This window comes from Macaca nemestrina, chromosome 18, assembly GCF_043159975.1.
Source record: "Macaca nemestrina isolate mMacNem1 chromosome 18, mMacNem.hap1, whole genome shotgun sequence".
Taxonomy (NCBI): Eukaryota; Metazoa; Chordata; class Mammalia; order Primates; family Cercopithecidae; genus Macaca; species Macaca nemestrina.
The window spans coordinates 88,764,522-88,791,814 of record NC_092142.1 but is presented as its reverse complement, the minus strand read 5'-3'; the positions used below and the strand labels follow the sequence as shown (position 1 = coordinate 88,791,814).

The following is a 27,293-nucleotide window of genomic DNA, read 5'->3' as shown; positions in this document are numbered from 1 at the left end:
GTGAAGCCCATTTCTGATCTCTCCGGCCTCGAGGGGTTTCCTGCCTTCCCAGGTCTCAGGCTGAGTGCTCTCAGAAGCACCAGGGCCAGGGCAGACCGGGGGACGCAGCACACCCATTCCTGGCAGACACAGGAACTGGCAATAGTCCAAAGCAGGCACCCTGCAGCAACTTTCCCATCACGCGTCCCCCGGCCCCCACTGCCAACACTCGTGGAAGGCACAGGCACCCGGCCACACACCCACGGCACCCCTCCCAACAGTTTAACACTCGAAACACAGACGCGTCCACCTGAGACACAGGGAGACGCCCACACGGGGACACCGGCAGCTGTGAAAGAGAAGGAGAGCCCTTTGTGTGGAGAAAGCCCAAGGCCCACACTGAGGGAAAGAGAGGGCGGCCCCTGAGCTCGGGAGGAGACAGAGCCATCTGCCTGCGCACAGACAGAAGACGCTCCTTGCACTGCTGGGACGCTCTCCGGTTGCACTCAGCACCTCGACTTGGAGCATGTAGGTGTGCTAGTGTCAAGAAATCAAGGTCTGAGAGTGAGCAGGCCCGCAGCACCCACGTCAGTCTGAGAATTCAGGGTTGGGGCCTGGCGGTCCAGAGCAAACACAGACCTGCTGTCAAACAGCCTGTGTGGCTCACGGTGCTTCCCTGGTTCCCGCTGATGAAACAGAGACACCACCTACCATAAAAGTTACTGTCAGCCGGACGCGGTGGCTCACGCCTGTAATCCCAGCACTTTGGGAGGCCGAGGCGGGCAGATCACGAGGTCAGGAGATCGAGACCATCCTGGCTAACGTGGTGAAACCCCATCTCTACTAAAAATACAGAAAATTAGCCGGGCATGGTGGCGGGTGCCTGTAGTCCCAGCTACTTGGGAGGCTGAGGCAGGAGAATGGCGTGAACCCGGGAGGTGGAGTTTGCAGTGAGCCGAGATCACGCCACTGCACTCCAGCTTGGGCGACAGAGCAAGACTCTGTCTCAAAAAAAAAAAAAAAAAAAATAGCTGAGCGTGGTAGCGTGCGCCTGTGGTCCCAGCCACTCTGGAGGCTGAGGTGGGAGGATTGCTTGACCCCCGGAGGCGGAGACTGCAGTGAGCCAAGGCACTCCAGCCTCGGCGACAGAGCAAGACTTGTCTCAAAAAAAAAAAAAAAAAAAAAGGAAAACAGAAAAAGCAGCCGCTGAGAGCAGGCAAATGGAAGCCCGGAGGGAGAAACACCCTCACGAAACCAGGGAGCGTTTGTTTAGCAAACAGAGCGTGCTCTTTGGGTCCGCGGGACCCATGTGCTTCCTCTTGCGTTTCACTTCCACCAGTGCCCATCTCAGAGGCGGTGGCTGATCCCTGGGCTGAGACCGACCCACTCCTTCCTTAAGCTCACACAGCCCCGACACAGGGCGTCCTCCCACTGCAACAAGAACCCGGGACGCCAGGCATCGGTGTGTGTGGAGACCCAAGTTGGGCAGATGTGTCTCGGCCAAAGAACTGCCCTCAGCAGTGCCCCACACCCCCAGCTTCTCCGCTCCTGCAGGGATCCCGACCCAGCCCCTGCCTGGCGTGTCTCAAGGGAACCCCACTGCTGGTCACAGCAGAAAGCCAGCAGCTGAGAGGTGACAGCATCAGATTCTACCTGAGAAGGTGCCCTCTCTCCCGGCTAATGAGCACCCCTCACGCAGGCCTCACGATGTGGCCATGCCATTAATCCCAGTCCAAGAGGTCCAGAGACTCGGGTGAGGAACTGGCCCAAGGCCACCCAGCGGAGTCTGACCCTGGGCTTAGCCTTGGCTCCAGGGCTGACACGGAGACCTCAACTCTTCCCCTCACCACCAGCCGGGTCCCCTGAGGGTAGAGTGCCTCACCCCTGCAGTGGCAGACCAGGGAACTTGCTACAGGTGCGGATTTTCTGGCTGACCTGGGAAGGTCAGATTCAGATGTTCCAGGGCAGGACTGGGATCTGGATTTAACAGGCCCGATAAGGGAGCCTCGAGTCCCGCTCGAGGGAGAAGACCTACAATTCCGGAACCCACACGATGGGCCGGCCCGGGCAGCTTTGGAAACACAGACTCCTGGGGCCTAGAGCTGGAATCTGGGGTGCGGGAATTTCTTTTTTTTTTTTTTTTTGAGACGGACTCTAGCTCTGTCGCCCAGACTGGAGTGCAGTGGTGCGATCTCGGCTCACTGCAAGCTCCAGCTCCCGGGTTCCCGCCATTCTCCTGCCTCACCCTCCCGAGTAGCTGGGACTACAGGCGCCCGCCACCTCGCCCGGCTAATTTCTTTTTGTATTTTTAGTAGAGACGGGGTTTCACCGTGTTAGCCAGGATGGTCTCAATCTCCTGACCTCGTGATCCGCCCGCCTCGGCCTCCCAAAGTGCTGGGATTACAGGCTTGAGCCACCGCGCCCGGCCTCTTTTTTTTTTTTTTTTTTTAGCTGGAGTTTCACTCTTGTTACCCAGGCTGGAGTGCAATGGCACGATCTCGGCTCACCACAACCTCCACCTCCTGAGTTCGAGTGATTCTCCTGCCTCAGCCTCCTGAGTAGCTGGGATTACAGGCATGTGCCACCACGCCCAGTTAATTCTGTATTTTTTTTTTTAGTAGAGACGGGGTTTCTCCATGTTGGTCAGGCTGGTCTCAAACTCCCAACCTCAGGTGATCTGCCTGCCTCGGCCTCCCAAAGTGCTGGGATGACAGGCGTGAGGCACCGTGCCTAGCCAGGGGAATTTTTTTTTTTTTTTTTTTTTTTTTTTTTGAGACGGAGTCTCGCTCTGTCACCCAGGCTGGAGTGCAGTGGTGCGATCTTGGCTCACTGCAAGCTCCGCCTCCTGGGTTCACGCCATTCCCCTGCCTCAGCCTCCTGAGTAGCTGGGACTACAGGTGCCGCCACCACGCCCGGCTAATTTTTTGTATCTTTTAGTAGAGACGGGGTTTCACCGGGTTAGCCAGGGTGGTCTCGATCTCCCGACTTCGTGATCCACCCGCCTCGGTCTCCCAAAGTGCTGGGATGACAGGCGTGAGCCACCGCGCCCGGCCCGGGGATATTTTTAACAGCTCTCCAGGGGTGGCGAGGCTTCACAGAAGAGGTCAAGGTGGTGCTGGGTGAATGTACATTCCGGATTCTTGCATTTCACTGTATGTAAATTTCACCTCAAAAGAAAATAACTATAAACAAATGTTGGTGTCTGCTTAATCCCACACGGGCTGAAGTATTTAGGGGAACTGTCCTACTGTCCACAACTTCCCTGAAATGCATTAAAATGAGATGGAACGGAGAATAGAGGGAGACACAAGGAAATACGTGGAGACACTGGAGGAGGAATCTGGAAGTGGGTAGTGGGCATTCCCTGAGATTCTCAACCCCCAGCCTGCCGCAATCGGCAGAATCACGGGCCCTAGAGCTGTCTGTGTTCTAACCTCAGAACCTGTGAGCGTGTACTGAGAGGCGCTGAAGGCGGCAGGTAAGGGTCCAGGTGCTGACCCCTGACAAGGTAGATCATCCTGGGTTCCCAACCCGTTAAACTGTAAGAGAATAACCAATGTTTGTTTTGTTTTGTTTTTGAAATGGAGTCTCACTGTGTCGCGCAGGCTGGAGTGCAATGGCGCAACCTCGACTCACTACAACCTCTGCCTCCCAGGTTCAAGTGATTCTCCTGCCTCAGCCTCCTAAATAGCTGGGACTACAGGCGCCCACCACCAAGCTCAGCAAATTTTTGTATTTTTAGTAGAGACGGGGTTTCACTATGTTGGCCAGGCTGGTCTCGAACTCCTGACCTCAGGTGATCCACCTGCCTCAGCCTCCCAAAGTGCTGGGATTACAGGTGTGAGCTACTGCGCCCGGCCCATACACTCCTTTTAAACTATTCCCACGTACTCCTCCTGCTCCTCAGTCCCAGAGAGACACACGTGCTGGAATGAAGGGGTCTTTGGAATGAGGAGGAGAGAGAAGCCAGGCGAGGCTGGGCCCTTCCTCCAGGTGTCTTGGACTTCCCTGGGCACGAGCTGATTTGCCTAATTACCAGGTGTGTTTCCAGCCCGCCTTCCTCCTAAATGGGGCCTCAACCTTATCTGGAGTCCCAACGCCCTCTGAGGAGTCAGAGTGAACGATGAGGGCTGAAACCTTCTTCCTGTGCTGAGACCCACTGGTATGTTTGCTTAACCGGGCCGCATCCCAGGACCAGACCAACCAGTCCCTACAGGCTGTGGGAGCCGGCTCTCACCAGCACTCCAATACCTCTGTTGCTGAATTAGAAAAACAGCAGATTCTTTCCTATCTGGGGCAGAGAAACTATTCTCTGTGGACATCAGGCTGGCGGTGACTCGGTGTAGGAGGGCCTGGAAGGTGGCAGTGAGGACGGGGCCGCGTCCCCACCTTTAACCGAATCTCAACAGTAGCACGGGGATCCCAAGCCTTTGCCTGAAAGCACAAGGCAGAACTTGCAACAACTGCCCAAGCCAGGGCTCAGCGAACAGTCACTGGGCTGTGCTCACTGGGGTCGCCTACGACAGCCAGCCGCGAGCCCAGGCAGCTTCGCAGACGTCCCCATAAAGAAAACACATTTGCTGCAGGACGGCCTTCCTGTGAGGTAATCCTTGCTCAGAGGTTAGACTAAATCGGGAATGCCATCTACAAACAAACCCAGCTCACACAGAGACACACCCAGCTCAGGCCCACACCCACACACAGCGGCCAGCCTCCTCCCGCTTTCCACATGGAGGGGCTCCGCGACGGAGGTCATTTTACATCACCAAGAACGCGCACGGAGGAGTGCCCAGCCCCCACCAGGTGCACTTTGCAGAACCCCTCCCTGAGAATCCAGTCAGGATTCGCAGCCTGGACCCACACGTGCTGCTCCCCGCGGCGGGTCCAGCCAGCTCAGAGGTGCAGGATCCTGGACCCACACGTGCTGCTCCCAGCGGCGGGTCCAGCCAGCTCAGAGGTGCAGGGTCCCTTGCTGCCACCCCCACTGGCCAGTGCTCCTGGAGCTGGGCGTGCCCCAGGACTGCACAGACGCTAACACCACCGCTGCGGCTCCTCCCTCCCATTTCACAGAGAAGGAAACTGAGGTACAAAAGCAAACCTTCTCAAGCCCAGCAGGCCGTGGAGGCCTGAGCTGAGCCTGCCCCTGATACCGCCTGGGTGGTTAATTTCCCTTTGTGGACTTCAGTTTTCTCATTTGTAAAATGGGAATCAAAACAGTGCCTTTGGCTGGGCGCGGTGGCTCACGCCTGTAATCCCAGCACTTTCGGAGGCCAAGGCAGGCAGATCACCTGAGGTCAGAAGTTTGAGACCAGCCTGGCCAACATGGTGAAACCTCATCTCTACTAAAAATACAAAAGTTAGCTGGGCGTGGTGGTGGGTGCCTGCAATCCCAGCTACTCGAGGGGCTAAGGCAGGAGAATCGCTTGAACCCGGGGAGGTGGAAGTTACAGTGAGCTGAGATCGCACCACTGCACTCCAGCCCGGGCGACAGAGTGAAACTCCATCTCAGAAAAAAAAAAAAAAAAAATTAGCTGGGTTTGGTGGCGGGTACCTGTAATCCCAGCTACTTGGGAGGCTGAGGCAGGAGAATCGCTTGAACTCAGGAGGCTGAGGTTGCAGTGAGCCGAGATCATGCCATTACACTCCGGCCTGGGCAACAAGAGCGAAACTCCGTCTCAGAAAACAACAACAACAGGCCGGGCGCGGTGGCTCAAGCCTGTAATCCCAGCACTTTGGGAGGCCGAGACGGGCGGATCACGAGGTCAGGAGATCGAGACCATCCTGGCTAACACAATGAAACCCCGTCTCCACTAAAAATACAAAAAAATTAGCCGGGCGTGGTGGCGGCGCCTGTAGTCCCGGCTACTCGGGAGGCTGAGGCAGGAGAATGGCGGGAACCCGGGAGGCGGAGCTTGCAGTGAGCCAAGATCGCGCCACTGCACTCCAGCCTGGGCGACAAAGCGAGACTCCGCCTCAAAAAAAAAAAAAAAAAAAAGAAAAGAAAACAACAACAACAACAACAACAACAAACAGTGTCCTTTGTTAGAGGAGCAAACGAGAGAACGGAAGGGCACTGCTCAACCCGGCCCTGCAAACGCCCTGGGTGCTGAAACATCGTTCCCTCCTGTCAGGGGTACCTGGCCTCATCTCCACACCATGTCTTGACTGAGTGCCCCTCCCAGAGTGCAAGAGAAGCAGAGCCTGAACTCCAAGGGTGCCCGGGGACCGTAAGGGCAGGTGACGCTGGCTGTGATGCCCCTCAGCTCTGGTGAGGAGTCAGGAAGCTGCTAACAGAAGCCACCTGGTTTGAGGAACGCATTCCAACCAGAAGTGTCCTGGCTTCCAGGGGGAGAGTCAGGAGGAGGAAAATGTTATCTCCTCTGGAAGCAGAATTTCATCTTTCCAATCAGTTCTTGCTTTTCTCCAGCACAGTTGCAGACACCATCTCCAGAAAACAACGAAACACTCACATGCACACGTTTGCAGGGTGCAGACAGTCCTGGCCACTGAGGAGGCCCAGCCAGCCCAGATCCAGCGGCAGAACGGGCACGCTGGCTGCGGGCTGGAGGCCACAGTGTTCCTCGGCAAAGGCGGACTCCAGCACAGACACACAAAGGGGCTTCCGTGGGTGAAAAGGATGCCCCTTCACACAGGCAGTGACCATGGGGTGCTTCCTGGGCCCAGAGCCCCTCTCTCGCCTCACCCGGGCATGCACTGCCATCACTCTGCCTTGAGAAGGAATGGGGACAAGAAGCCGGGGCCTGCTCATCAGTGCAGCGCAGGAGGGAGAGGGAACCAGAGGAAGAAAGAGCTTCACACTCTGCAGAGCTTCAGACCCGGACGCGGTGCCCAGTGCTGCCTGGATTACTATGGGTGTTTCTTTTTTTTTTTTTTTTTTTTTGAGACGGAGTCTCGCTGTGTCTCCCAGGCTGGAGTGCAGTGGCGTGATCTCGGCTCACTGCAAGCTCCGCCTCCCGGGTTCCCGCCATTCTCCTGCCTCAGCCTCCCGAGTAGCTGAGACTACAGGCGCCCGCCACCGCACCCGGCTAGTTTTTTGTATTTTTAGTAGAGACGGGGTTTCACAGTGTTAGCCAGGATGGTCTCGATCTCCTGACCTCGTGATCCGCCCGTCTCGGCCTCCCAAAGTGCTGGGATTACAGGCTTGAGCCACCGCGCCCGGCCTACTATGGGTGTTTCTGTGTGGAACACAGGCTGAGAGATGAATGGGTTGGGAAGGCTCAGGAATCTGGGAGTGTGGCGGGGCTGTGAAACAGCAGAACCCCAGAGCCAGTGCCCGAGGGGTGCCTTAGGGGCAGATGGCCTCAGAGCCGGGCAGAAGGGGAAGGGGCAGGAGGAAGGGTAGGGGATACCTGGAGGACCAGCAACGTAGGGCATCCTAGCATAAAGAGTGGGGCCTGCCTGTGAAAAAGTTTAGCATCCAGGCGGGCATGGTGGCTCACATCTGTAATCCCAGCACTTTGGGAGGCCGAGGTGGGCAGATCATGAGGTCAGGAGATCGAGACCATCCTGGCTAACACGGTGAAACCCCGTCTCTACTAAAAATACAAAATATTAGGTGGGCATGGTGGCAGGCGCCTGTAGTACCAGCTACTGGGGAGGCTGAGGCAGGAGAATGGCATGAACCCGGGACACGGAGCTTGCACTGAGCCAAGATCGTACCACTGCACTCCGGCCTGGGCGACAGAGCAATACTCCATCTCAAAAAAAAAAAAGAAAAAGTTTAGCGTCCAAAATTGACAAGAAAAAACATTCAAAAAATAGGGTCACGTGTAAAGCAGCCAAGCAGGGTGAAGAGGGCAGGTGACAGAAGGAAGGGCCGTCTCACCCACCTCGCCACACGTAGAGCACACAGACCCACATCAGCACCATGTCTGAGATGTATTTGAGAAACCAGCCAGCTGGGCGCGGTGGCTCAAGCCTGTAATCCCAGCACTTTGGGAGGCCGAGACGGGCGGATCACGAGGTCAGGAGATCGAGACCATCCTGGCTAACCCGGTGAAACCCCGTCTCTACTAAAAAATACAAAACACTAGCCGGGCGAGGTGGCGGGCGCCTATAGTCCCAGTTACTTGGGAGGCTGAGGCAGGAGAATGGCGTAAACCCGGGAGGCGGAGCTTGCAGTGAGCTGAGATCCGGCCACTGCACTCCAGCCCGGGCAACAGAGCGAGACTCCGTCTCAAAAAAAAAAAAAAAAAGAGAAATTGGCTTTGCCTCAGGGAACAGCTCCCCACACAGCAGTGATGCCTGACAGAGTTTCCTGCCTCAATTTGTACAAAGTAACTCTCCATCATGAGGTTTTAATAATGGCCTGTTAAAGGCTGGGTATAGTGGCTCACGCCTGTAATCCCAGTATTTTGGGAGGCTGAGGCGGGTGGATCACTTGAGGTCAGGAGTTCAAGACCTGCCTGGACAACATGGTGAAACCTCATCTCTACCAAAAATACAAAAATTGCCGGCGCGGTGGCTCACGCCTGTAATCCCAGCCCTTTGGGAGGCCGAGGTGGGCGGATCACGAGGTCAGGAGATCGAGACCATCCTGGCTAACACCGTGAAACCCCGTCTCTACTAAAAATACAAAAAAATTAGCTGGGTGTGGTGGTGGGCACCTGTAGTCCCAGCTTCTCGGGAGGCTAAGGCAGGAGAATGGCGTGGACCCAGGAGGCAGAGGTTGCAGTGAGCTGAGATGGAGCCACTGCACTCCAGCCTGGGCTACAGAGCCAGACTCCATCTCAAAAAAAAATAAAATAGGCCGGGCGCGGTGGCTCAGGCCTGTAATCCCAGCACTTTGGGAGGCCGAGACGGGCGGATCACGAGGTCAGGAGATCAAGACCATCCTGGCTAACACGGTGAAACCCCGTCTCTACTAAAAAACACAAAAAACTAGCCGGGCGCGGTGGCGGGCGCCTGTAGTCCCAACTACTCGGGAGGCTGAGGCAGGAGAATGGCGTGAACCCGGGAGGCGGAGCTTGCAGTGAGCTGAGATCCGGCCACTGCACTCCAGCCTGGGCGGCAGAGCGAGACTCCGTCTCAAAAAATAAATAAATAAATAAATAAATAAATAAATAAATAAATAAATAAAATAAAAAAGCCTCTTAAATTACCTTCACACAGTAACATGTTTTCCGTTTCCCCATTTAAACAAAAAGCTTCCAAGCAGTTATAAAGTCTTCAGAGTAAAGATTAGGAAGTCTCTTCTAGTCATTGTTTTTCTAATCTGAGCTTAAAAACGCGAAGTATTATTCCTTGTGTGCTAAGATATTATTATTCATCCTCCTAAATATGGTTTAGTTTGTTGTTATTTTTTTCAAAGTTGTTTTACACACCTACTACCCATCTTCAGTTTGTGTGAGAGGGTGGGTATCGAAGGCCCAAGGTCACAGGTTGAGAAATTCAACTGGCGTAAAAAACTGAAACTAAAATGCCAACAAGTGAGACGTGGATGTTTTCCTGTTGGTATTTACAGGGAGAAATAAATACACATCTTTTTTTTTTTTTTTTGAGACGGAGTCTTGCTCTGTCACCCAGGCTGGAGTGCAGTGGTCGGATCTCAGCTCACTGCAAGCTCCGCCTCCCGGGTTTGCGCCATTCTCCTGCCTCAGCCTCCCGAGTAGCTGGGACTACAGGCGCCCGCCACCTCGCCCGGCTAGTTTTTTTTTGTATTTTTTAGTAGAGACGGGGTTTCACCGTGTTAGCCGGGATCGTCTCTTGATCTCCTGGCCTCGTGATCCGCCCGTCTCGGCCTCCCAAAGTGCTGGGATTACAGGCTTGAGCCACCGCGCCCGGCCAATACGCATCTTTTAATGTATTTACGTATCACTTAAGTCCCAGAGAAAGGCTGGGTTGGCCACCTTTGAGGAGACAGCTGGCCGAGATGGCAGAGAAACTTCAGGGTAATAGATTTTTCTTAAACCTTAAAAAGACAGCAAGTCATAAACCTCATTCACCTTTATGAGACAGGGTTATGAACGGAAACCAAAGATAGTATCAAATAAAAAACGAACTGGACCACAGGCGGGTACCGCCCCCTAAGCTCAACACGGTGCCCTGCCTGAACTTTGAACCGCAGCCAGGAACTGCTGCCAGGGCTGTGATGACCGGGAAGGGGCCACACCACCCAGGGGATGGAGGTGGAGAGAATCAGATCACTGCTCTGAGGACGCCTTGTACAGCACCAACAGGAAGCAGGCAGCTGGGCTCCCGCACAGCTCAGGGACAAACAAGGAGCCCTGGATTCTAACCACTTACCACTGTGTGCCTCGGTTTCCCCATCTTTACAGTCAGAGGGTCAGATCAACCAGGCTGCCTACAGCCCCCTCCTGCTCTGCACTCATCTCCAGGGATGGGGTGAAGTCCAGGCACCCTCTCACAGAGGCTCTGTGAGCATGCAGCCTCCTGGGCCCCGTGCACCTGCCGTCTCAGCCCATCCTTTGGGCGGCAGTGGGCACAGCCCTGAGGGGCGCCACACTGAATCCGAAGGCTGCCACTGTCTGAGTGCCCGCACAAGCCTGCGCCTCGGGTTTCTCCAGAGGGAGGAACACTGTCAGGGCTTGCTCTTGCTGTCACCTCTGTGGGATACTGCAAATGGCAGGAGTGTGGAGGCACTGGGGGGGCTCCAGGATGAGCAGGACCTGGTGAAGGAACACGGAAGGGCCCTTGGGTGGGGCACAGCGGCCCCCACCCCACGTGGCTCTGTCGGTTGCTTCTGTTTGCCCTTGCCCTGGCCCTTCCTGGTCCTCCACAGAGGCCTCCTCATGCAAACCCACAGCTCAGGCCTGGAGAGTCCGGCAAACACACAGCCTGCCTCGACCCCACAGCACGGTACCAGCATTTGGGGTGATACCCCATGCTCCAAGCCAGCACTCCAGCTCTCCAGGGAAGAAATCACTTTTGGTTTTTTTTGTAAAGGGTAAATAATCACTTAAGCTCACCATTCTCACTAACTTCAAGTATCTTTCTAGGGCTTAATTGTTGGTTCTGGTTGATGGTTAAGAACAGAAACACCAAGCAGGCTGTCTCCCCAACTTTACACACCCCTTCCTCTCCCAGTTAAACCCAGGGATTTAGTGTCCAGTTCAGACACCAAGAGAGGCACAGGCCCCACCTCCCACCCAGGAGAAAGTGCCCCAAGGGGACGCTTCTGTCTCCTTTCTCGCGAAGGCAGGGGAGGAGTCGCCCCAGCAAAGGCCCAGCTCCGTGCTCCCTGAGCCACCGACCCAAGTCCCTCTCCCGGAGGAAGCCAGGCCACCGGGGAGCAGCCCGCCCCGCTCTGGGAGAGGCGTCAGATGGGGAGTCCGGGCGGGGAACGTCCAGGGCCGGGGAGGCAGAGGAAGGAGAGAAGGAGGGAGGAAAGAGGGAGGGAAGCAGGGAGGGAGAGGGGAGGGAGGGAGCTCCGGGTCCCGCAGAGGGGGGGGTCTCCCGCTCCAGAAACGGTGGCAGCCCTTCCGCCGGGACAACCCCCGCCCCCGAGGGCGGGACGGACGCCCCAGACCGCGGTCCCCGCCGCCTGGCCCCGCCCCCGGCCTCACCCGCGGCCTCGGGCTCCCGCGCCCCGACCGAGCCGTCCCCGCGCAGCAGGAGGTCCCCGGTATCCCGCAGGCGCCGGCCCGGCGAGCCCCGCAGCCCGCGGCAGCCCTGGAAGCACACGGCCCACGCCTGCTCCTCGTTGAGCGGCTGCTCGTAGGCCTTCAGCACCTCCTCCAGGGACAGCTCCCAGGGCTCCGGCCGCCCCGCGCCCGCCGCGTCGCCGCCGCAGCTGCCCGCCCGGGCCATGGCGGGGCCGTCATCGCCTCCCGCGCGCCGGGCCCGCGTCCATGCAGCCGCGCCTTCCGCCGCGCAGGTTCAGCCCGGCCGCCCCGCCCCGCGCGAGCGCCTCAGGTGGGGGGCGGGGCGGCGCCGGGGGCGGGGCGCGGAGGGCGCGGGGGAGGGGCCTGCAGGGGCGTGGAGGGGGAGGGGCGTGGGGGGAGGGGATGCGTGGAGGGGGGCGTGGGGGGAGGGGGATGCGTGGAGGGGGAGGGGCGTGGGGGGAGGGGGATGCGTGGAGGGAGGGGGATGCGTGGAGGGGGAGGAGCGTGGAGCGGAGCGGGAGGGGCTCGGAGAGGGACCGACGCGGGGGGCTGGACGCGGGCAGGTGCGGAGGGGCTGGGGGCTCAGGGCTGGGGACGCGGGGGCGCGGGGCCGAGGCCTCGTGCTGGGCAGGACCGGGGCCAGGGGTGGGGGGCGCAGACATGGGCCGGGGCCCGTGCGCTCGGACACGCAGTGACACCCCCGGCGCTGCCCGGCAGACCCAGACGGCCGATGCCCACGCAAGCCCAGGCCGGCGTCCAGCTGGGGACACTGCGGTGACCGCGGGGGCCTGGGAGGTTTGCCGCTGGGAACGCGGGAGGGAGCCCGGAGGAGCTGAGCAGACAAAGCCCCGGGCAAGGTGACCTCCAGGGGTTGTCGCAGGGTGGCTGGGGTGAGGGCGACTCCCCGCATCCGGCCTTCAGGTATGAAGCCCTTAATAAATGCCTCTGCCTAGCAGGGAATGTGCCTGCAGTGACGTCTCCAGGGTGTCCGTGAAAAATAAACACGCATGGTTGGCCAGGGATGGCGCGCATCCCATTTGGGGCGTTTGTTTCTTCAGGCCGGGTCACTCCCGGAGACTGGGTGTTAGCTTGAGGGACGCAAGCTCGGTTGGGGCTTATCCCGAGACCTCTTCAGCCATACCTGTGTCAGATCTGAGTAACTGGGCAAGAAAATGCAGCTGGGGCATAACCGTTCCCAAGCCTGGGTGCTGCCAGTACCACCAGGGCATGACATGCAGATTCCTGGGCTCCAGGGATGGAGATTCTGGTGCGGGTCCGAGGTGAAACTTGGGGCACTTGGAGTTCTAGACTCCACCTGGACAACTCCTGGTGACCACCCAGGAGTTCCAGACCCGCCTGGACAACACAGTGAGATCCCATCCCAAAAAAGAAGTTCCACAATGATTATTTTCTTTTTTTTTAGAGACTAGTTCTCACCCAGGCTGAAGTGCAATGGTACAATCGTAGCTCACTATAACCTCAAATTCCTGGGCTGAAGTGATCCTCCCACCTCAGCTTCCTGAGTAGATGGGACTAAAGGCATGAACCACCAGGCCCAGCTGATTTTTTCTATTTCTTGTAGAGATAGGATCTCACCATGTTGTCCAGGCTGGTCTTGAATTCCTGGGCTCAAGCAGTCCAGTCCACCTTGGTCTCCAAAGTGCTGGAATTACAAAAATGAGCGACCGCGCCAGTCCAGCTGGACTTTTTTTTTTTTCCGTTTTTTTTTTTTTTTTTTTTTTTGAGAAGGAGTTATGCTCTTGTTACCCTGGCTGGAGTGCAGTGGCGCGACCTTGGCTCACTGCAACCTCTGCCTCCTGGGTTCAAGCAATTCTCCTGCCTCAGCCTCCCAAGTAGCTGGAATTACAGGTGCCTGCCACCACACCCAGCTAATTTTTTGTGGGTTTTTTTTTTTTTTGAGATGGAGTCTCGCTCTGTCTCCCAGGCTGGAGTACAGTCGCCTGATCTCGGCTCACTACAACCTCCGCCTCCCGGTTTCAAGCGATTCTCCTGCCTCAGCCTCCTGAGTAGCTGGGACTACAGGCGTCTGCCACCACTCCCGGCTAATTTTTGTATTTTTAGTAGAGATGAGGTTTCACCATATTGGCCAGGCTGGTCTCGAACTCCTGACCTTGTGATTCGCCCGCCTTGGCCTCCCCAAGTGCTGGGATTACAGGCTTGAGGCACCGCACCCGGCCTAATTTTTTGTATTTTTAGTAGAGACAGGGTTTTGCCATGTTGGCCAGGCTGGTCTCAAAATTCTGACCTCAGGTGATCTGCCCACCTCGGCCTCCCAAAGTGCTGGGGTTACAGGTGTGAGCCACCACGCCCGGTCCCGCTGGACTTTTCATCTGTAAGCAGAAAGGAGTCTGATGATCACGAACTGTGCCTAAAGTTTTTATAGTCAGCAGCGGGGCAACGTTCACATCTTTCTTTGATTCCCCAAACTAAAACACAACCAAAAGTAACAGGAGTGGACCGGGCACAGTGGCTCATGCCTGTAATCCCAGCACTTTGGGAGGCCGAGGCGACCCGATAGCTTGAACCCAGGAGTTTGAGACCAGCCTGGGCAACATCAGACCCTATTGCTACAAAACTTTAAAAACATTAGCCAGGTGTGGTGGTGTGTGCCGGTGGTCCCAGCTACTTGGGAGGATAAGGCAGGAGGACCACTTGAGCCTGGGAGGTCGAGGCTGCAGTGCGCTGTGATTGCACCATTGCACTCCAGCCTGGGTGACAGTGAGGCCCCATCTCCAGTAAATAAATGCATAAAGACTAACAGGAGCACTGGGGTTTTGCAGAAGGAAAATTGGAGATGAGCGGGGTGGGGGTGGGGTGCCATGCCCTGAATACAGTGTGCCACAAACCTGGCACTCAAGCAGATCTCCCCTCCTGATCTGTCCCTGCCGCCCCCAGCATGGGTACCAACGAAGGATAAGTTAGGAATCTCAAGTTCTGCCTTAGAAGAGCGACAGCGGAAAACCTTCCATGAGCATCGTATTTATGCAGAAGCAGCAGTCTCTACATTCGTGGTAACGAAAGGCCCTGGCCCACACACTGCCAGGTGTGTGACGATGGGGAATTGTTCTCTGCTGACGTCTGAGGCTGATCCTTGGGCCCACACACAGGGTGGTTTCTCCCTTCAGAATGCATGGGAATAGAGACTTCCATTTGCAACACCCCACTGAGTAGCTCTCACCACTTCTTGCCAGAAGTCAAGTTGGGGGACATTGCTCTCACCACGACTGGCCCGCCACCCCCAGAGCACTCTTTGGAGCTGCAGCCTTACCACTGCCACAGTGCAGCACTGGCCGGGGACGTCTGAGCAGAAGATGGTAATTAACCTAATGGGAAGCTGGCTGGGGCACAAGGGGACCTTCTCTCTTTCTCAAAGGGCCTCACATGTCCCTTACCGACCACAAGGTTTTAGGATGTAATTTGTGAGCTCAGTCCTCCAGCCGCTACTGCGTCCTGGCAAGGACCTAGTGCTGACTCACCTGGCTGAACAGTGACTCTCTCTGAACTGGCATCAGCCATCCTACCTGGGATCCTTATGGACTCACCGGCAGTCCTTACAACACTGAGATTTTACTACAAAATGTTAAAAGTTAGGGCCAGGCACGGTGGCTCATGCCTCTAATCCCAGCACTTTGGGAGGTTGGGTGGTGGCGGGGAGCGGTTCACGAGGTCAGGAGTTCAAGACCAGCCTGGCCAATATGGTGAAACCCCGTCTCTACTAGAAAAATGCAAAAAAGGCTGGGCGCGGTGGCTCAAGCCTGTAATCCCAGCACTTTGGGAGGCCGAGACGGGCGGATCGCGAGGTCAGGAGATCGAGACCATCCTGGTTAACACGGCGAAACCTCGTCTCTACTGAAAAATACAAAAAACTAGCCAGGTGAGGTGGCAGGCGCCTGTAGTCCCAGCTACTCCGGAGGCTGAGGCAGGAGAATGGTGTGAACCCGGGAGGCGGAGCTTGCAGTGAGCTGAGATCCGGCCACTGCACTCCAGCCTGGGGGACAGAACAAGACTCCGTCTCAAAAAAAAAAAAAAAAAAAAAATTAGCCAGGCATGGTGGCGCACGCCTATAATTCCAGATACTTGGGAGACTGAGGCAGAATTGCTTGAACCTGGGAGGCAGAGGTTGCAGTGAGCCGAGGTGGCGCCACTGCACTGCAGCCTGGGAAACAAAGTGAGACTCTGTCTCAAAAACAAAAAAAAGGAAAGAAAGAAAACATGGCCAGGCACAGTGGCTCACGCCTTTAATCCCAGCACTTTGGAAGGCCGAGGCGGCCAGATCATAATGTCAGGAGATCAAGGCCATCCTGGCCAACATGGTGAAACCTCGTCTCTATTAAAAACACCAGGCCGGGCACGGTGGCTCAAGCCTGTAATCCCAGCACTTTGGGAGGCCGAGACGGGCGAATCACGAGGTCAGGAGATCGAGACCATCCTGGCTAACACAGTGAAACCCCCTCTCTACTAAAAAATACAAAAAACTAGCCGGGCGAGGTGGCGGGCACCTGTAGTCCCAGCTACTCAGGAGGCTGAGGCAGGAGAATGGCGTAAACCCGGGAGGCGGAGCTTGCAGTGAGCCGAGATCCGGCCACTGCACTCCAGCCTGGGCGACAGAGCGAGACTCCGCCTCAAAAAAAAAAAAAAAAACAAAAACAAAAACAAAAATAAATAAATAAAAAATAAAAACACCAAAGGCCGAGCGCGGTGGCTCACACCTGTAATCCCAGCATTTTGGGAGGCTGAGGCAGGCAGATCACAAGGTCAGGAGATCAAGGATGGTGAAACCCCATCTCTACTAAAAATACAAAAATTAGCCAAGTGCGGTGGCTCACACCTGTAATCCCAGCACTTTGGGAGGCCGAGGAGGGTGGATCACGAGGTCAGGAGATCGAGATCATCCTGGCTAACACGGTGAAACCCCGTCTCTACTAAAAATACAAAAAATTAGCCGGGTGTGGTGGCGGGCGCCTGTAGTCCCACCTACTCAGGAGGCTGAAGCAGGAGAATGGCGTGAACCCAGGAGGCGGAGCTTGCAGTGAGCAGAGATCGTACCACTGCACTCTAGCCTGGGCAATAGAGCAAGACTCTGTCTCAAAAAAATAAAAAAATAAAAATATAAAAATTAGCTGGATGTGGTGGCATGTGCCCATAGTCTCAGCTACTCAGGAGGCTGAGGCAGGAGAATCGCTTGAACCTGAGAGGTGGAGGTTGCAGTGAGCCGAGATGGCACCATCGCACTCCAGCCTGCTGACAGAGCGAGTCTCTGTCTCAAAAAACAAACAAACAAAAAGGGACTCAACAAGAAGCATCGTAGAGATTGATGCAGGTCAGTCATTAACTCAGCTTGGAAAGCTTCAGAGCAAGGATGTCCAATCTTTTGGCTTCCCTGGACCGCATTGGAAGAAGAATTGTCTTGAGCCACATATAAAATACACTAACAATAGCTCTGTGCATACATCTCACAGTGTTTTAAGAAAGTTTGGCCGGGCGCGGTGGCTCAAGCCTGTAATCCCAGCACTTTGGGAGGCCGAGACGGGCGGATCACGAGGTCAGGAGATCGAGACCATCCTGGCTAACACGGTGAAACCCCGTCTCTACTAAAAAATACAAAAAACTAGCCGGGCGCGGTGGCGGGCGCCTGTAGTCCCAACTACTCGGGAGGCTGAGGCAGGAGAATGGCGTGAACCCGGGAGGCGGAGCTTGCAGTGAGCTGAGATCCGGCCACTGCACTCCAGCCTGGGCGGCAGAGCGAGACTCCGTCTCAAAAAAAAAAAAAAAAAAAAAAAGAAAGTTTAAGAATTTGTGTTGGACTGCATTCAAAGCTTTCTTGGGCTGCATGCAGCCCGCAGGCCGTGGGTTGGACAAGCTTGCTTTAGACCAAGGCCATTTCTACAGTTATGGATTGCCTACTTCTAAAAACATGCTTTTTTTTTTTTTTGAGATGGAGTTTCACTCTTGTTGCCCAGGCTAGAGTGCAAAGGCACAATATCGGCTCACTGCAACCTCTGCTTCTCAGGTTCAAGCAATTCTCCTGCCTCAGCCTCCCTAGTAGCTGGGATTATAGGCATGTGCCACCACGCCCCGCTAATTTTGTATTTTTAGTAAAGATAGGGTTTCTCCATGTTGGTCAGGCTAGTCTCCAACTCCTGACCTTAGGTGATCCGCCCGCCTTGGCCTCCCAAAGTCCTGGGATTACAGACCTGAGCAACCACTTCTGGCCTTTTTTTTTTTTGAACGTAGTCTCGCTCTGTCACCCAGGCTGGAGTGCAGTGACGCGATCTCAGCTCAATGCAAGCTCTGCCTCCTGGGTTCACGCCATTCTCCTGCCTCAGCCTCCCGAGTAGCTGGGACTACAGGTGCACATTACCACGCCTGGCTAATTTTTTGTATTTTTATTAGAGACGAGGTTTCGCCGTGTTAGCCAGGATGGTCTCGATCTCCTGATCTTGTGATTCGCCCACCTAGCCTCCCAAAGTGCTGGGGTTACAGATCTTTTTTTTGAGACGGAGTCTCTGTCGCCCAGGCTGGAGTGCGATGGTGCGGTCTCGGCTCACTGCAAGCTCCACCTCCCAGGTTCAAGCGATTCTCCTACCTCAGCCTCCGGAGTAGCTGGGATTACAGGGGCCCTGACACCATGCCTGGCTAATTTTTGTATTTTTACTAGAGATGGGGTTTCACCATGTTGGCCACGCTGGTCTTGAACTGCTGACCTTGTGATCCGCCCACCTTGGCCTCCGAAAGTGCTGGGATTACAGGCGTGAGCCACTGCGCCTGGCCAAAACATGATCCTTATCCTTCATTTCCAGTAGATTAGGAAATCCTGGGAGAGGGAAATGATCAGTAATCGGGCTGCTCTGCTTGGGGACAAACTAGACATTTAGTGTGGTGATTAACGCACCAGTGCTTGGGGTTGGGTAATCACTTTATCAAGTTATCGCAGGAGCAGAAACACTCCCAGAATGTTTATCTTATGGTATAACCTGCTCATTCATGCAAATTTACCAGGCACTGATTTCTTACGCCTGGGGAAAGAGCAGCGCAACCCCAGGTAGGTGCCTGCCCCTCTGTTCTTACAGGCAGAGTAATGGTACACAAGGAAACCAAGTCCAGCCAGCAGGTGGGGAAGGGCTCCCGGTGCCAACGTCAATCAGGAACCCACCGGTGATGTCTGCTTTTTCCCATGCTCTGTGTTTGGTGCTTTGAAAAATATCAGAGGGAGCCTTTGAGGGGCTGTGAATCTTCTCCACACCATGGCAGTGCCGTCAGAGGGGCTGTGTGGCTGATGACTGCAGCTGACCAGAGATTAAAAAGCTCTAGGAGGCCGGGCGCGGTGGCTCAAGCCTGTAATCCCAGCACTTTGGGAGGCCGAGACGGGCGGATCACGAGGTCAGGAGATCAAGACCATCCTGGCTGACACAGTGAAACCCCGTCTCTACTAAAAAATACAAAAAAAAAAAAAACTAGCCGGGCGAGGTGGCGGGCGCCTGTAGTCCCAGCTACTCGGGAGGCTGAGGCAGGAGAATGGCGTGAACCCGGGAGGCGGAGCTTGCAGTGAGCCAAGATCACGCCACTGCACTCCAGCCTGGGCGGCAGAGCGAGACTCTGTCTCAAAAAAAAAAAAAAAAAAAAAAAAAAAAAAAAAAAAAAAAAAAAAAAAAGCTCTAGGAATTATACCTCTGGGCATCCTACAGACACAGAGCCTAGATCTCAACTGTGGGTTCCTGGAGGCTGGGAAGGTGAGTTGGGGGTCCCCAGGTGTTCTGTGGCTCTAATTACCCAGTGAACTCCAGGGGAGGAGTGTGGGGCCCCAGGGTCCCAGGTGGCATAGCAAAGCCCTAAGTGCCTTGTGACAGAAGTCAGAGCAAGTCAGGCACAAAGTCAAGTTCAGGTCAAAGGCCTCCTCCATCATCTAGACGCAGGCAGGGCCACTTTGCCTGTGGCCACTGGAGTGCAGAGGTTTCTTTGGCCACGCCTTACTCATTCCATTTCAGATTCAAAAACAAGGTCGGCTCCTCCCAAGGGATTCTGTGTACACCGTCCGGGTGAGCAGCCAGGCCTCCTGCACCCCTGAGGCCCCTGAATACTCTCTTTGTCACGGTCTGTGCGGCCAGGCAGGGTCGGAGCTCAGGGGCCCAGAAGGAAAAGCAGACATTTGAGAGCCCTGGTTTTGTGCTTTCAGTTTATTTTAGGGTAACTATAAAGGCCGTGGATCCCAAGGGGTGCAAGATTGAGCCGGGCTGGACCTGATCTCTGAAAGGGAACCCAGGACAGCTCTGAGGGAAGAGTTCCGGCCCGGGGTGCTCCAAGGTTTCTAGGCTGGTGACTAGGCAGACACGGAGGCTGAGCATGGCTGAACCCAGACACTGCGAGGGATCCAGACCATGGGGCGGAATGTGTAGCCATGGGGAGGTCCCAGAGCACAGACAGAGGAAGCCCTGGACAGCAGGAGGGCTGGGTCAGCGAGCAGGACCCGTGCAGTATGGTGAAGAGAGACAATCACCCTGCGATTTGGGGTCAGGAGATGAGAGAAATACTCAAGGCCCTGTCTGCTTCCTATTGAGGGTGGTCAGAGTTATTTACACTGTTGAATTTGTTTCTTTTTTGAATAGATAAAGCAAGGTGGTTAAAAATGAAAGGGTCCTGGCCGGGCGTGGTAGCTCAAACCTGTAATCCCAGCACTTTGAGGCGTGTGGATCATCTGAGGTTGGAAGTTCAAGACCAGCCTGACCAACATGGAGAAACGCCATCTCTACTAAAAATACAAAATTAGTCAGGTGTGGTGGCACATGCCTGTAATCCCAGCTACTCGGGAAGCTGACGCAGGAGAGTCTCTTTTTTTGTTTTGTTTTTTGAAACGGAGTCTTGCTCTGTCATTCAGGCTGCAGTGCAGTGGCGTGATCTTGGCTCACTGCAAGCTCCACCTCCTGGGTTCAGTTTACCCCATTCTGAGGCAGGAGAATCTCTTGAACCTGGGAGGTGGAGGTTGCGGTGAGCCAAGATCTCGCCATTGCACTCCAGCCTGGGTGACAGGAGTGAAACTGTGTCTCAAAAACAAAAACAAAACAAAAAGAATGAAAGGGACATGCTGAGATGTGTCACTTAGACACTAGTTCCTGCGTGAACATGAGGTGGACAAGCTCCTCCCCACATTCGACAGCAAACATTGTCTCAGATGGTGAAAGCACCTCCAGTGCCTGCCCAGGGGCCTGAATGTTGTAAAATGACAGAAATAGACTGGGCGTGGCGCCTCACACCTGTTGTTCCAGCACTTTGGGAGGCTGAGGCAAGAGGACCACGAGCCTGGGAGGCAGAGTTTGTAGTGAGATGAGATTGCGCCACTCTAGCCTTGGTGGCAGAGTGAGACCCTGTCTCAAAAAAAAAAAAAAAAGGCCGGAGGCCAGGCGCGGTGGCTCAAGCGTGTAATCCCAGCACTTTGGGAGGCCGAGATGGGCAGATCACGAGGTCAGGAGATCGCGACCATCCTGGCTAATGTGGTGAAACCCCATCTCTACTAAAAAACACAAAAAAACTAGCTGGGCGAGGTGGCAGGCGCCTGTAGTCCCAGCTACTTGGGAGGCTGAGGCAGGAGAATGGTGTAAACCCGGGAGGTGGAGCTTGCAGTGAGCCAAGATCCGGCCACTGCACTCCAGCCTGGGCTACAGAGCGAGACTCCATCTCGGGGAAAAAAAAAAAAAAAAAAAAAAAAGGCCGGCCACGGTGGCTCATGCCTGTAATCCCAGCACTTTGGGAGGCCAAGGTAGGCGGATCACCTGAGGTCAGGAGTTGAGACCAGCCTGGCCAACATGGCGAAACTTTGTCTCCACTAAAAATACAAAAATTAGCCGGGCGTAGTGGCAGGCACCTGTAATCCCAGCTACTTTGGAGGCTGAGGTGGGAGAATCGCTTGAACCTGGAAGGCGGTGGTCGCAATGAGCGGAGATCATGCCACTGCAGTCCAGCCTGGGCGACAGAGTGAGACTCCGTCTCGGGAAAAAAAAAAAAAAAAAAGAAAAAGAATGCGGAAGTTCCTTACAACTGATAGGGATAACTCTCTCCACACTGCTGTGTGGCAAAGCAGAGGCAGAACAGGCCATTACAAAAGATGTGCCAGATCAAAGGACAGGTGAACTTTTTTTTCTGGAGATGGAGTTTCGCTCTTGTCGCCCAGGCTGGAGTGCAGTGGTGCAATCTCAGCTCACTGCAAGCTCCTCCTCTCGGGTTCACGCCATTCTCCCACCCCAGCCTCCCGAGCAGCTGGAACTACAGGTGCCTGCAACCATGCCCGGCTAATTTTTTGTATTTTTAGTAGAGATGGGGTTTCACCGTGTTAGCCAGGATGGTATCAATCTCCTGAGTTTGTCATCCACCCGCCTCGGCCTCCCAAAGTGCTAGGATTACAGGCGTGAGCCACTGCACCCTGCCAAGACAGTTTTGCTCTTGTTGCCCAGGCTGGAGTGCAATGGCGCGATCTCGGCTCACCACAACCTCTGCTTCCTGGGTTCAAGCGATTCTCCTGCCTCAGCCTCCAGAGTAGCTGGGATTACAGGTATGTACCACCACACTCGGCTAATTTTGTATTTTTAGTAGAGAGGGGATTTCTCCATGTTGGTCAGGCTGGTCTTGAACTCCCAACCTCAGGTGATCTGCTGGCCTCAGCCTCACAAAGTGCTGGGATTACAGACATGAGCCACCACACCTGGCCAATTTTTGTATTTTTAGTAGAGATCAGATTTCTCCATGTTGGCCAGGCTAGTCTCGAACTCCTGAACTCAGGTGATCCACTGACCTCGGCCCCCCAAAATGCTGGGATTACAGGTGTGAGCCACTGTACCAGGTGCCCCTGCCCTTTTTTTTTTTTTTTTTTGAGACAGGGTATCACTGTGTCATCCAGGCTGGAGTGTAGTGGCCCGATCATGGTTCCCTGCAGCTTTAGCCTCCTGGGCTCAAGTGATCCTGTCACCTCAGCCTCCCAAGTAGCTGGGACTACAGGCTTATGTCAGCACACTGGGCTACTTCTTGTATTTTTTGTAGAGATGGAGTCTTGCCATATTGCCCAGGCTGGAATTCTTACCTTTGTTAATTGTATTTAACGTATCTTTCTTTTCCGGCCATCTTCCTGGTTTTCTCTCTGATTTCCACAGTTTGAACACAGTGCATGTGTGAAGCAGGGGCTCATATTTATCAAGTTTTGTGTGTGCTCTGAGCTCAGGTCTGCATTTTGTTGTCTTTTGTTATTTTGGGAAAATTGTTGGTAATTTTCTCTTCAAACATTTTTTCTAATTTGTTCTTTCTTCTTCTTTTGGGAGTCCTATTACATGCATATTGTATCATTTGATATTTTCCCACAGTTCTTGGATGCTCTTTTTTAAAAAAAAACAAAACACAAAAAACCTCTTTTCCTCTTTGTTTTCCAATGTGAGTAATTCCTATTTTTCTCAGCTGTGTTGATGATACTACCGACCCATCAGAAGCATCACCTGTTACCGCGTTCTTTCTTTCTTACAATCTGATGAGTTTCCTCCTCATGCATATTGTTCACCCTTCATACGAGAGACCTCCACATATTAATCATAGTTATTTTAAATTTCCAGCCTGTTTCAATTTCTCAGTCACCTCTGAGTCTAGTTCTCTTGATTGCTTTGTCTTTTTTTTGTTTTTGTTTCTGAGACAGGGTCTTGCTCTGTTGCCCAGGCTAGAGTGCGGCAGCGTGATTTCAGGCTGTTCCCTGAGTACTCACCATGGATTAAGAAGTGTCCGAGTAGGGCCGTGCAGGAGTCGTTGTGGGGGTTTCATGGACTCTGAATTCTCATTCCTGCTCCATTCTTCGCTGGTGAATCCAAGGCCCCACTCAGTGCCTCGGCTGACAAACAGCATTTGTGGTGCTGAAAGTCATCGAAGCAATCAACACAATAAAGGCGCCTGCTGGGGACCACGGCCACTGCGGGGCGATGGGGACGGGTCTCCAGAGCCTCTACTTCCCCAGGGCTTTGAGGCACCTTAGCTTCCCCTAGGCACTCGCTCCTTTTTCTTTTTTCTTTTTTTTAGACGGAGTCTCGCTCTGTGGCCCAGGCTGCAGTGCGGTGGCGCCATCTCGGCTCATTGTAAGCTTCGCCTCCCGGGTTCCCGCCATTCTCCTGCCTCAGCCTCCCGAGGAGCTGGGACCACAGGCGCCGCCACCACGCCCGGCTAGTTTTTTGTATTTTTAGTAGAGACGGGGTTTCACCGTGTTAGCCAGGATGGTCTCGATCTCCTGACCTCGTGATCCGCCCGTCTCGGCCTCCCGAAGTGCTGGGATTACAGGCTTGGGCTACCGCGCCCGGCCGGCACTCGCTTTTACCAATTCTTATGTTGGGTTTTGTTTTGAGACAGGGTCTCGCTCTGCCGCCCAGGCTGGTTAAAAGAAAACCCCGTCTCTACTAAAAATAACAAAAATCAGCCAGGCGTGGTGTCGCGCACCTGCAATCCCAGCTACTCGGGAGGCTGAGGCAGGAGAATCACTTGAGGATCCGAGATCGCGCCACTGCATTGCAGCCCGGGAGACAGAGGGAGACTCCGTCTCAAAAAAAGGAAAAACAAAAAACAAACAAAAACAAAGAAAAGTGATGGGGTCTCGCTCTGTTCCCCAGGCTGGTCTGGAACTCCTGGGCTCAAGCGACCCTCCAGCCTCGGCCTCCCAAAGCGCTGGGAGCACAGGCGCGGCCACCGCGCGGTCTCCGGCTGCCGAAACGCCGCCCAGCGCGGGGACCGTTCGGCCGCCGGGAGGAGGAACGGCGGCTGCCCCGAGCTCAGAGGCGCGCGCGGCTCCGCGCTCCCCGCGGGGCTCTGCGCCTGCCTCGGCTTGGTTGGCCAGGTGGTCGCTTCAGGACCAACCCCAGTCATTCCCGGCAGGAACCACGCCTGAGGGGCCGCAGCCTCCCTGCGCGAGACGCCCTAGCGGACTACACCGCGGCCGCACAGCCGAACCCAAGCCGGACATCACCGCGCAGGCGCCTCCGCCACGACCAACATGGCCGCCACGCGAGGCCTCGACCTGAGGGGCGCGGCCTGGCCGCCGCCAGCCAACGGGCGCGCGCGCCTGGCCGCAGCCAATAAGAAGGCAGCGCGGGCTCGGGCGCAGGGCGCCGCCGCCAGGGCTCTAGGCGCTGACTCCATGGCCGGCTTGCAGGTCCCGAACTCCGCCTCGGGCCAGGGCCCAGGGGGCCGCCGGCGGTCCTGGGCCGAGCTGCTGGGTAGGCGGGCGCGGCAGGCCGCGGGAGTGGGCAGCACCGGGCCCGGGACGGTTTAGCCGGTCGCCCAATCCCTTCCCGCCCGAACCTCCGCCGGTCTGATCCCGGGAGGCCGCGCCCGGGGGGTTGCGCGGGGCGGGCGCCAGGATGGGGCGGCGCGGCTGCCTCGGACCCGGCCCCGACCCCGACCCCGACCCGGCCCCTCCTGCGCCTGGGCCGACGCCCTCCGGCCCTGCCCGCCTCCGCCGGCCGCCCTGCCAGAGCCGGGCCTGGGGTGGGCGGCGTGGGTCCCCTCAGCGCAGAGGCCGCCCCTCGCCAGCCTTCTCGGGCTCCCCTGACTCGGGCCCTCTTGGGCCGTCTTCCGCGGCGTCCGCGCTGGCGCCGTTTCCCTTCGTTTCCCGACACCTGCGCCCTGGGGAGGAGCCGCGGCCGCTCTTGGGAGGGTGTCCCTGGTGGGTTTCCCCGCGGCGTCCTGCGCGTCGGGCCCGGGACCCCGGGTGTAAACGGGGCTGTGATGGTTTGGAACCGACTTCTCTCCATAGCGGGAAGGCTCAAGAGGCAGAAATACAATCCTGAAAGGGCACAGAAATTAAAGGACTCAGCCGTGCGCCTCCTGCGAAGCCACCAGGACCTGACTGCCCTGTTGCTTGAGGTAAGAGGAAGCTGGGGTCCGTCTGCGGGCAGATTTAGGTTCGGGGTTTTTGAGCCCAGCCACGGCACAGCTTTCCTAAGAAAACACGCGAGGCGGCGGGCGCGGTGGCCTGGCCCGCAGAGGGGGAGGGTGGCCTGAGCCCAGGAGTTCTGGGACAGCCTGGGCAACAGGGTGAGAACCCGCCTCTTTTATTAAAAACAAAACAACAACAAAAAAAACAGGCCGGGCGCGGTGGCTCAGGGCTGTAATCCCAGCATTTGGGGAGGCCGAGGCGGGTGTATCATCCTAGGTCAGGAGTTCAAGACCAGCCTGGCCAGCATGGTGAAATCCCCGTCTCTACTAAAAATACAAAAAGTAGCTGGATGTGGTGGCGGGAGCCTGTAATCCCAGCTACTCGGGAAGCTGAGGCAGGAGAATTGGTTGAACCTGGACCCGGGAGGCAGAAATTGCAGTGAGCGGAAATCACGCCACTTGCAATCCGGTCTGGTTTACAGAGCGAGACTGTCTAAAAAAAAAAAAAAAAGCCCGGTGTGGTGGCTCACACCTGTAATCCCAGCACTTTGGGAGGCCGAAGCGAGTGGATCACTTGAGGTCAGGAGTTCAAGACCAGCCTGACCAACATGGTGAAACCCTGTCTCTACTTAAAATATAAAAAGTAGCCAGGTGTGGTGGCGGGCACCTGTAATGTGCCCGAGGTTGCAATGAGGGAGATCCCGCCTCTGCACTCCAGCCTGGGGGACTTCGTCTCAAAAAAAAAAAAAAAAAAAAGCCCAGTAGGGAAGCATTACTTACACACAGCTTGTGTTTATGCACAGAGCTTGAATTTTTTTTTTTTTTTTTTTTTTTTTTTTGAGACAGAGTCTCACACTGTTGCCCAAGCTGATGTGCAGTGGGGCGATCTCGGCTCACTGCAGCCTCCACCTCCCGGGTTGAAGCAATTCTCCTGCCTCAGCCTCCTGAGTGACTGGGCCTACAGGTGCACACCACCATGCCCGGCTAATTTTTGTATTTTTAGTAGAGACAGGGTTTCGTTATGTTGGTCAGGCTGGTCTTGACCTCGTGATCGGCCCACCTCAGCCTCCCAAAGTGCTGGGTTTACAGGCGTGAGCCACTGCGCCCGGCCTGGAGCTTGGACTTTTTAAATGGAGTTCATTGTTTTGGATTCTAGGTAGAAGGTCCACCGTGTAAAAAATTGTCTCTCAGCAAATTGATTGACTGTGACAGTTCTGAGACCTATGCTAATCATTCTAGTTCCTTTATAGGTAAGTTACAGCTTCATTTTCTCTATTTTGAATTGCAGAAGAGTTTTTATATAGCAACTATGGTTTGCTAAATTAAGTAGAAATTTAAATTTCCTCAGATGATGGATTTCCACTTTGTGTGGTCACAAATTCTATGTGATGTTTTTGTGACTTGTGCTTGGGCGTCTTATGGTGCTGTGTTTAAAAGCAGCGTTTGAGTCAACCTGCAACTCAGAAGCAGTAGGACCCAGAGTGTCCCTTGGAAAAACATGGGATATAGCAGCAACAGGGATTGCCCCTTGCTCGTTGAGACCGGTTGTGGTGTGCCCAGGAGAGTAGACGGGAAGGCAATTTTCTAGGTACCTCCTTCTCTCCCCAGTTTGAGAGTGGGAGATGGGGAAAGTTCTGGGTCAACAACAGTAAGTTATTTTCTGATCCTTCACGTCTTTGTTATGTAATGACTTGTTTCTATTAAAATAACCTTCAGGCCGGTCGCGGTGGCTCAACCCTGTAATCCCAGCACTTTGGGAGGCCGAGATGGGTGGATCACGAGGTCAGGAGATCGAGACCATCCTGGCTAACACGGTGAAACCCC

The 27,293-nt window shown here is 55.3% G+C and overlaps 2 protein-coding genes and 1 long non-coding RNA gene across 6 annotated transcripts in view; 2 read left to right on the top strand and 1 right to left on the bottom strand.

The window, feature by feature from the left end:
• Positions 1–23,252, bottom strand: part of LOC105488873 (spire type actin nucleation factor 2) — a 54,057-nt gene extending 30,805 nt beyond the window's left edge. For 2 of the 4 annotated variants that reach the window (XM_071085137.1, XM_011753380.3), the window contains exon 1: positions 11,526–11,784. In XM_071085137.1, the coding sequence (XP_070941238.1) occupies positions 11,526–11,769 (244 nt within the window). In that variant the 5' untranslated portion in view covers positions 11,770–11,784. Of the gene's footprint in view, positions 1–11,525; positions 11,846–22,650 lie in introns of those variants that run through there. The other 2 variants (XM_071085136.1, XM_011753377.3) reach the window with 2 other exon arrangements.
• Positions 13,636–23,324, top strand: LOC139359942 (uncharacterized). The gene is made up of 3 exons (XR_011616722.1): positions 13,636–14,899; positions 22,028–22,125; positions 23,251–23,324. It is a non-coding gene; the product is annotated as an uncharacterized lncRNA (long non-coding RNA).
• Positions 23,325–24,656: 1,332 nt separating this feature from the next.
• LOC105488898 (FA complementation group A) overlaps positions 24,657–27,293 on the top strand; it is a 79,959-nt gene continuing 77,322 nt past the window's right edge. The window contains exons 1-3 of the mRNA XM_071083700.1: positions 24,657–24,808; positions 25,348–25,457; positions 26,626–26,719. Of these exons, the coding sequence (XP_070939801.1) occupies positions 24,730–24,808; positions 25,348–25,457; positions 26,626–26,719 (283 nt within the window). The 5' untranslated portion in view covers positions 24,657–24,729. The remainder of the gene's footprint in view (positions 24,809–25,347; positions 25,458–26,625; positions 26,720–27,293) is intronic.